This window comes from Salarias fasciatus, chromosome 4 (assembly GCF_902148845.1).
Source record: "Salarias fasciatus chromosome 4, fSalaFa1.1, whole genome shotgun sequence".
NCBI lineage: Eukaryota > Metazoa > Chordata > Actinopteri > Blenniiformes > Blenniidae > Salarias > Salarias fasciatus.
In genome coordinates, this window is record NC_043748.1 from 26,333,744 (window position 1) to 26,343,775 (window position 10,032).

General features: G+C 50.2%; 1 protein-coding gene across 1 annotated transcript in view; it reads left to right on the forward strand.

Annotated features, from left to right (window-relative positions):
- Window positions 1–2,359: 2,359 nt before the first annotated feature.
- The window catches only part of LOC115387228 (insulin-like growth factor 2 mRNA-binding protein 1), a 39,195-nt gene continuing 31,522 nt past the window's right edge, over window positions 2,360–10,032 (forward strand). Inside the window, 2 exon segments of the mRNA XM_030089851.1 lie at window positions 2,360–2,543; window positions 3,684–3,744. Coding sequence (XP_029945711.1) covers window positions 2,369–2,543; window positions 3,684–3,744 — 236 coding nt within the window. The 5' untranslated portion in view covers window positions 2,360–2,368.

The following is a 10,032-nucleotide window of genomic DNA, read 5'->3' on the forward strand; positions in this document are numbered from 1 at the left end:
GCTTTAAAACCTGCTCATTTGCATATCTAGGTCAATTTAGATGATGACGTCAGTTAAAACTGATACATTGTTGCAACTCCTCAGTCAGGGACGTTCTGAATGACATCATCATTCAGAAAGAAGGAACCTTATTGGTGCAAAGTGATAGAGATACAACCATAGAGCCTGATCGTGAGAGCAGAGAGAGACACAGAGATGCAGTCCTGATCATTCAAAGACAGCTTTTAACTGGAACTATGGACATATACAATCATACAACTATGTCAGTAGCTGTAGGAATATCATCTACAGTTACAAATGAAATGTGACTGGTGTCTTGTCTCATATTATCACACAGCAACGTCTGAATAAAGTAAATTAATGTAGTGTTTTCTGTTTGTCATTTATTCTGTCCATTTATTTCATTCAGTTTATAATAAATAACTGAACTTCCATTAAAAGGGAATCCAAACTGTCTGACATGTTTAAATGTTTATTTTTCAAGTAACACGATAGTTACTTTACCAAGTAATTAGTTACTTTTAAGATATTGTAAGTCAGTTAGCTTTTTAAGAAGTCAGCAGTTGCCTAGTAATTAATTACTTTTAACGTACAGTTACCTTTTGAAGGAGTAACTAGTAACAATTACTTATGAATTTGATTTAATAATTACTTATTAAGAGTAACTTGCCCAAGACTGCTCGCTACACACACCTCACAACAAGTCACACTACATACACATCTTACACACACCACAATGCTCATACACAATACATACACATCACACACACTCCTCATAGACCACAGCACATACACAGTTCTCATCACTTCACCTGCAAATCACACCTTTTTCCACTTTCTTCAGTATAAACCATGTGGAGACTCAAACCGGCCCAAACTGCTGGATCAAGGTTCATTAACTTCTGTATTTTTTCTGGTTTTATTTTAACTTTTTAAATAGTTTTAATTAGTGCTGTCAATTTTAATCGTGATTAATCCATTGAGGTCTGCCAATTGGGTCAAAGAAAAGAACTAGAGGATAATAGTGTTTTTTCCGAACATTGGGACTGATTTATGAGGATTAGATTCTTCGTTGCGATTAATCTCAACTTTAAAAAAGTTAATTGTTGACAGTTCTCCATGAATGAATCATGATTAATTGCGATCAATGCGATTAAATTGCGATCAATGTGATTAAAACTGACAGCACTAGTTTTAATTATTGTTGTGCTCATCTATTGTTTCGTTTCTTGGTATTGTAGCTTCTTTTTTTTTTACCTGAGTTAGCCATTTTAGCAATTACAAGGTAATAGTGTGTGTGTGTGTGTGTGTGTGTGTGTGTGTGTGTGTGTGTGTGTGTGTGTGTGTGTGTGTGTGTGTGTGTGTGTGTGTGTGTGATAGATATGTCATTGATATTATATTATTAATTATTAATATTATATATTGTGCTTCTTTTGCCTCTTTAACCCTTTAGAAGCCAATTTAACTCGTTATTTCGTTATTTTTGTGTCCATGACAGCTGAATTGAGACATTTCTGTCGTTTTGGACACCGACCTTTTTGTTTTTTTTACCAACACTGTTTCTTCATACATCAAGCAGACAGCAGCGGGCCGCTGCGGTCCGTCCGTCTGGGTTCCTTCAGGGTCGAAACGTGAGCGGAACCGGGTTCAGGAGTTTAACCTGCAGCCGGGAGGAGATGCGCTGCATGGCTCTGAGAGCATGTAGTGATGAGGAGGGGATGCCTGCTCCTCCTCCTCCTCCTCCTCCTCCTACTCCACACAGACCACGTGGTTTTCTCTTTGCAAACAAAAAAAGGAAAAAGCAGGCGTATTGGAGGCTGAGGGCGGCGTCGCTTCACCCCCTCTGCACACCGAGAGGCGGAGAGCAACATTTCTCCTCTAACTAATCCCGCCATAGTTAGTGCGCCGTTCCAGCAGAGCCATCATCTCCACCTTCATCATCATCATCCTCATCCAGGCCAGCAGCGGCACCTCCTGCTCCTCCTGCTGCTCCTCCTCCTCCTCCTCCTCCTCCTCCTCCTCTCTCTGGCTGCAGGCTCATCGTGTGCTGGGGCCGGTGGAAGTCAGGGGACTGACTCCATTTCTTCGCTGCTCCACTTCTGCCTGGATCCGCGGCTGAGCCGGGCTGCCGCCGCTCACTTCATTCTCACTTTGTGTTACTGCTCACATTTCCCTTCTTATTTTTTTTTTTATACAAATTAATTCATTGTTTTTTTTTTCTACACATTATTTCTTCAGGTTTTTCTAGCCCGTGTTTTGTGCGCGGTCCCCCTTCGGCTCGAGGTCTTGTTGCGCTCTTTGTGGATTTGTCTTTTTCTGGCTTTCCTTGGACTTTAACTGGGCTTTGTGGCTCCTTCTTCAACTCGCCATGCACAAGCTGTACATTGGGAATCTAGGCGACAGCGTGACTGCTGAGGACTTGGGTAAAACCTTTGACGACCACAAGATCCCGTACTCCGGACAGTTCCTCATGAAGACCGGCTATGCCTTCGTGGACTGTCCGGACGACCAGTGGGCCATGAAGGCGATCGAGGTGATTTCTGGTGAGTTGAGGAGGACTGTTGGTCCACACACACACACACACACACACACACACACACACACACACACACACACACACACACACACACACACACACACACGCACACACCCTGGCTGTTTCATTCATTCCGGAGCGGGGAGCGGGCAGCGGGGTCTCCGGCGCTCGCAGCCGATCTGCGGCCACGTCCAGCGGCTCGTGCCGCTCCGCGTCCCCGGTGGAGCGGCGGCGGCGGCCGGGGAACGAAGCTTGTTTTATCCGAGCTGTCTGAATGAAAGAGTGTGTGTGTGTGTGTGTGTTTGTGTGTGTGTGTGTGTGTGTGTGTGTGTGTGTGTGTGTAGCCGCTACACACGCAGGGAAGCCATTCAACTTTTGCAGGGGGGAGGGGACGCACGGACACACGTCGTGTGTAGAAATACAGTAAAACCAGAATCCGGGTCCTCTCTAGACCTCCGTGTAGAAACGAGCCCAGGTGGGCTTCAGGGTTTAGTCCCCCTCCTGCCGCGCACGGAGCCGTGTGGACGGCCTGACCGAGCTGCTCGTGCTGTATGGAGACTCCAGATCCAGGACCGGCTCCCCTCCCCCTTCAAGCGCTTCACACGACAAAGATAGAAAATACCTAATGAGGCCCTCCAAAACCACCTGCAGAGCCCAGAGCCCCCAGCCGGCTCAGGACCCGACCAGGTCTCCCCAGAGCCAGCAGAGGACCAGGTCTCTCTAGAGCCAGCAGGGGACCAGGTCTCCCCAGAGCCAGCAGAGGACCAGGTCTCTCTAGAGCCAGCAGAGGACCAGGTCTCTCTAGAGCCTCAGGGGACCAGGTCTCTCTAGAGCCAGCAGAGGACCAGGTCTCTCTAGAGCCAGCAGAGGACCAGGTCTCTCTAGAGCCTCAGGGGACCAGGTCTCTCTAGAGCCAGCAGAGGACCCTGAAACACCCTGAGAGGAGCTCAAGTGGACCACCAAAAACCAGAAAGAGGGCCACCGTGGGCCAGAACGTGTCCTTCCTTCATCATATTTCTCTCAGTGATAAAATCCAGATAAAAGTTTGGCTGCCTCCACCCTCGGCTCTCCCTCCACCCTCAGCTCTCTCAGCTCTCCCTCCACCCTGATGGAGCCTCCATTTATTCCCATCTGTCTTGTTTTGCAGGGAAAGTGGAAATTCAAGGCAAACGCATCGAGGTGGAGCACTCCGTCCCCAAGAAGCAAAGGTACTGACGCCATCCTCCTCCTCCACCTGTGGAAGCCTGCATGTGCTACACCGCCTCACACAGGCTGGCTCCATCCCTCAGTGGTGGAGTCGCTGCTGATGGATGTGCTGTGTGTTTGTGAGGGAACTCTGGAACCGTATGGGCGGTGAGCTCAGCTGGAGGGGCTCTGGGGGTCCTCATGGTGGGACCTACTGCTGATGGGGGTCTGGGGGGTGGGGTCCTCATGGTGGGACAAGCTGCTGGGTGGGGGGGGTCCTCACGGTGGGACAAGCTGCTGGGAGGGAGTGGTCCTCATGGTGGGACCTACTGCTGATGGGGGTCTGGGGTGGTCCTCATGGTGGGACAAGCTGCTGGGTGGGGGGGGTCCTCACGGTGGGACAAGCTGCTGGGAGGGAGTGGTCCTCATGGTGGGACCTACTGCTGATGGGGGTCTGGGGTGGTCCTCATGGTGGGACAAGCTGCAGGGGGGGGGGGGTCTTGTGGGGGTCATTGCAGTGGGACAAGCTGCTGATGGGGGTCTGAGGGGGTCCTCTTGGTGGGACAGACTGCTGATGGGGGTCCTCGTGGTGGGACAGGTTGGTGCTGCTCACTGAGTCCACCTCCACCTTTTATATCCTCCATCAGGACGTGACGACAGGAAATGTGTTATTTGACTGGATGCTCCCAATTTAGGTCAAATGAATGACTGTACAGATAAAACTACAGTCTGTGTGTTTACATGGAACATTTAATTCCTCTGTGAATCCTAATAAAGCCTCATTCCGCTCTGAAGTGACCGTGTAAACGCCTGAAGACTGTATTCAGAATTAAGTTTGAATCCGATAGACTGGCTGGTTTATTCTCCTTCTGGAGCGAAATGATATGTAAGTAAAGCACGACTCTGTTCTGCGCATGCTCCGCCGTGATGACGCAATATTCCAAGATGGCGGCCCTCGTCCTGCGGTTTGACTCATATGGAGATAATTTATTTAACGGCAGTTTTAGAAGAATTGAATATAATGAATTGAGCGGACTGATGGGCGCTGAACAAGGAGGACCTTTTCAAAGCTGCAGCGTCAAAGTTAAACAAAAAAAAAAGACATAAAGACGCTGTTTACTTCCGGGATACAGAACGTCACGGCCGCCCCGTCCAATCAGAATGCTTTGCAGACCCCTGCGTGAGAAGATTTAATCCTTTCTTTTCCCAGGTGGACACTACACTGTCATGAATATAATTCTGATTTCACATAATTCAGAATAAACCAATTACGAATGAAAAACACCGCGTGACCTCGGTCAGTGATCCTATGAGAGTGAAGCCTCACGATGAAACCTCTTATTTTATTTATTTATTTATTTTTTCAAAAACTAGAATTTTTGTAAACAAATTCGTATTACATCTCTGGATATAAAATAAATTATTTGCACAGCAATTCGTTAATTATTGTCTTTATTTAAAAAGAGCCCCGACAAAAATTAAGATGCCTTTTTTTTATTTTTTAAATAATCGCGTATTTAAATGCAGATGAGTGGTTGACTGTGTTCACGTGTTGGGGTGTGTTTGGTTGTATTGTTCTGGTGTGTGTGTGGTCGTACTGTGGGTGTGTTGTTTTGTTGTGTTGCTGCTGGATCGGGTCCTGTGTAGGTCATCTGCTGGGAGCTCCAGACGGACTTTAACCCGCTTTAAACCGTCCTCCGGAGTCCCGCAGCCCCGTACACATCCCGCAACCTTTGACACAGATCTGCGCGGAGCCGCGGCTGTGCGCGCCGCCGCCGCCATTTGACCGAAGGAGCGTCCACACGCACCAAACCCGCCCCGGCCTTTGTGTGGCTCCATGAGCCCCTCGAAGCGCCGTGCTGTATTATCAGTGTGACCGGAGGACGCCCCGGTCCCGGCGGCCCCGGGCCCGGTCCTGGGCCGCCTGGTTCTCTCTGGACGGGGGCGCGCCGGCGCTGGTGCAGTGTGGTGAAATGCGCGCCGCCGCGCCGCAGCCAACATGGCAGCAGCCCGCGAAGCTCATGGTTCCCAGGCCCACGCCTCCTCCACCTTCACCCCGAGCAGCTCTGCTGGAGGCGGCGTGTGGGGGCCGGGGGCACGGGGGCACGGGGCCCTCCCGGAGGCCTCGGCCGGATCCACGCACACGTGGTGCGGCCACAAAGAGGAACCCGGCCCGCCGGGAGGGCAAAATGGCGAAACTGGGTGGAGGAAAGAGTGAAGCCTCCACCAGGAGCCGGAGCTGCAGCCTCCACCCGGGGCTGCAGCCTCCTCCCGGCCTGCCCGCCCGCCTCAGCCCGCACCACGCTGCGGGAGCCGCGGCTCGGGAGGCGGCTATTGTCTGGAGCGTGTTTGGGGAACCAGTCTTAAAATGGCCGTTCAGTGTGTTCGCAGCAAATAGTCTCCACCCAACAACACCAGCCACTACACCCGCTACTGGCGTTCACACTGCTAATATTACCCTTACTGTTACTGTTAATATTACCGTTACTATTACTGTTAATATTACCGTTACTAGAGCGTTATTGCTGTTGTTAGTTTTTTTTTACACGTCGTGGAACACAGCAGCGGATTCCTCGTTGACTCCGCTGGAAACACCACGACGTTTCTTTATCTCAGCTGCAGGTGTGTCAAGTCTAACTTTAGTGTGTGTGTGTGTGTGTGTGTGTGTGTGTGTGTGTGTGTGTGTGTGTGTGAGGGGGCAGCTGGGGCGACATGGCCTTTATGTTGAGGGGGAGGGAGGCGTCTATATGTGTGGAGAAATTCCTCCTCTGGTTTGCATGTGAGGCTTAAAGACCTTTTATATAAGCTGCAGGGGTCCACACACACCCACACACACACACACACACACACACACACACACACACACACACACACACACACACACACACACACACACACACCGCATTGTTTTACATGTCTGTGTGAAACAATCGTCAAATCCACTGAAATCACCTCCAGTTAGATGGAAATGAAGGAAACTTTACATTAGAATTCCTAAAGTTTCACTGTGAACGTTTTCAACCAGGTGATTTATCCCCAACACACACACACACACACACACACACACACACACACACACACACACACACACACACACTCTGATGACTGGTTCAATCTGGAAAGATAGTTTGTTACAGGAAACCATCTCACACATGTAGTTTTCTTAACACACACTCCTACCTCTCATCTAACCTAATGGCCTCATTTAAGTGCGTGTGTGTGTGTGTGTGTGTGTGTGTGTGTAGCTGGTAGGAATCAGGTTTATTGCCCATTTCAGTTTTACAGTGACAGGATTTTTTTTTGGTGGTTGGTGCAACAATAATATGAAAAAATATAAAAGATAGAAATGAAAACAATGACATAATTAAGAGTGAGACATCAGAATGATCAGTGAAGAACCAGTGATGGATTCTAAGAAATGAATAAATAAGAACTGAAAAAATGACAAATATTATTTAAAAAAGGTTTGAAGGTGCAGGATAGAATGACAGTTTGCAGCATTGAATTTCGTGAACACTGTGTGTGTGTGTGTGTGTGTGTGTGTGTGTGTGTGTGTGTGTGTGTGTGTGTGTGTGTGTGTGTGTGTGTGTGTGTGTGTGTGCGTGCAGGTCTTGCTCAGCCTGCTGCGGGTGAAGAGTGCGAGCTGATGGCCTGCTGCTGATCGTGTTTCTGTTCTTAGACAGATTGTGATGCAGGTTCCTGGAGGAAGTCTCTAAATGCTTGGTTCAGTCTGACTTCCTGCGGTTTGAGCGTCTCTGTGTTTACCTGGGACTTTTATTCTTCTACAAATCCTAATGAAGCCCCACTCTGCTCTAACGTCACCAAGGAAACTCCTGAAACTTTATTCAGAATTAAGTTTGAATCGGAATAGCCCGGCGGGTTGGAAGCAGAATTCTCTGCTGATGATTCCGCTTCATTCTGGTCCTGATGCGCCGTGAGGACGCAGTGTTCCAAGATGGCGGCCCGCTGTCCGCGGTTTGACTCATGTGGAGACGATTTATTTAACGGCAGTTTTAGAAGAATTGGATATAATGAAACGATGGGCGCTGAACAACGTAGATGTTTTCAAAGCTGCAAACGTCAAAGATAATCCAGAAAGAAAGACGAGACAAACGCTGTACTTCCTGGAGACGTCAGAACGTCACGACCGCCCCGTCCAATCAGAACGCTGCACACACCCCGGCATCAGAGAGGAGTTCATTTTTCCCAAGCAAACACTAAGCTCTGGAATCTAATTCTGAATCACTTTATTCAGAATGAACCAATTCTGAATGAAAAACAGCCGGAAACCACCATCAGCTGTTTGATACGAAGCAGCGTGTCCTCTGCTGGACATGTCCTCTGCTGGACATGTCCTCTGGTGTGTCCACTGTCTGAGTCGTCTCAGCACATGAGAGCATTCATTCACTCATAATTCAGAATAAGAAAGTAAATCCTCTTTGAAAATATCCACAAAAACAGCAAAACTTGTAAACATGTAATTGTGAATCAAAGTGACTTTCCTAAATTAAGCTTTAATGTGAAGTAAGTTAGAGCAGAATAAAGAACTCCTCATCATGTAAACCTCCATCCTCCAACTGAGCTCCGGTGCTTCTGATCATTCTTTTGTTTGGTCGCCATGATGCTCATATTCCAAGATGGCCGCCCGGAACAAGTGTTGAAGTTGAACAGAGGGTGTTTACTCAACAGAAGAAAGGGTTAAAATGAAGAGTGGATGAATGGAAAAATAAAAGTGTGTATGGTTTTAAAGCTGAAGCACCGCGTCGCCCTGCTGTCCAGGAATCAAGTCAGTGTGACTGTCCCCACGGAAATACTTCAGGTCTGAATGATTAGTTCTGAGTTAAAAAACGTGTGTGTGTGTGTGTGTGTGTGTGTGTGTGTGTGTGTGTGTGTGTGTGTGTGTGTTGGGATTCTGGCTCTTTCTGTGTGGAGTTTGCACATTCTTCCTTGTGGTGCGGTGCTGTGAAGATGAGAGCTCCTGTGGTCTTTTTGCCGAGCCCCTGGCCGTTTCGCAGCCTCTTCATGTAGTTTAGAATGACCTGAAATGGTCGGACTAGGAGGAAGAAAATAAGAGAAACGAAGGAGTTTTTACAGGGAGTCCTCGCTTCAGCCAGTTTGAGAGTTTCAGAGAACGTCTGACGGCCGTGATACAACACACTGAGACTTTGCAGTGAGGAGGAAGCGGCGGTGTGTTCATGTCCGTCTCTCACCTCCGTGCTTCTTCTGTTAAATAGAAATTCTCCTGTCCTGATGCTGCAGTCAGTCCCTGACGCTGGCTGAGGTGTGCGGAGACGCGTTGAGCTGAGTGTGTGTGCTGTGGGGGGGTCCTGTCGGGGCGGACGGGGGTCTCTGCTGTGAGCGTGAGCGGAGGGGGCGGGGCTTGTGCCCGGACAGGTTGTGCTCGGCGGGTTCGGGTTTGTGAGACGGAGAAACGCCGCACTTCCCTCTGAAAGTCCGCTGCTCTGGCGGTGTCTCCTCTGGCAGGAGGAAGGACGGTGGGCGGAGGCAGCGGCGGGGGTGCGACCAATCAGGAGGCAGCGGCTCTGTACAGGCAGGGAGGGGGGCAGCTGCCAGAGAGGGTCCTCCCTGCTGCCGCCGTGTCCGCTCAGAGATCTGACTCTTCGTCTCTGTCTCATCGTGTCTCTCTCCGTCCCTCCATAGTTTCCTCCCTGGTTTCTCTCTCTCTCTCTCTCTCTCTCTCTCTCTCTCTCTCTCTCTCTCTCTCTCTCTCTCTCTCTCTCTCTCGCCCCTGGGCTGGCTCGTTGCTGTCTTGCTGCTGTTGGGTGAAGCAGGCGTTGGGGACAAGGTGGACGGGGCGAGACAGACGTGGGGAATCGAACACAGTTCCCTCTGGTTCCTGGTGGGCTGCAGGCGGAGGACGCTCCGTCCGCTCCACCTGTCAGTCTGGAGCTAAGTCTGGCTCCAGCAGAACCTGCAGGGTGACGGAGGTTTGATCTGGGTCCAGATCCTCCTGAATGCTCCATCTGTGGTCCTGTAGTGGACCCCCTCCAGGACCCCTCCAGGACCCCTCCAGGACCCCTCCAGGACCCCCTCCCTCCGGGACCCCTCCAGGACCCCTCCAGGACCCCTTCGGACCCCCTCCAGTACCCCTCCAGGACCCCCTCCAGGACTCCTCCAGTACCCCTCCAGGACCCCCTCCAGGACTCCTCCAGTACCCCTCCAGGACCCCTTCGGACCCCCTCCAGTACCCCTCCAGGACCCCCTCCAGGACTCCTCCAGTACCCCTCCAGGACCCCTCCAGGACCCCCTCCAGGACCCCTCCAGGACCCCCTCCAGGACCCCTCCAGGAC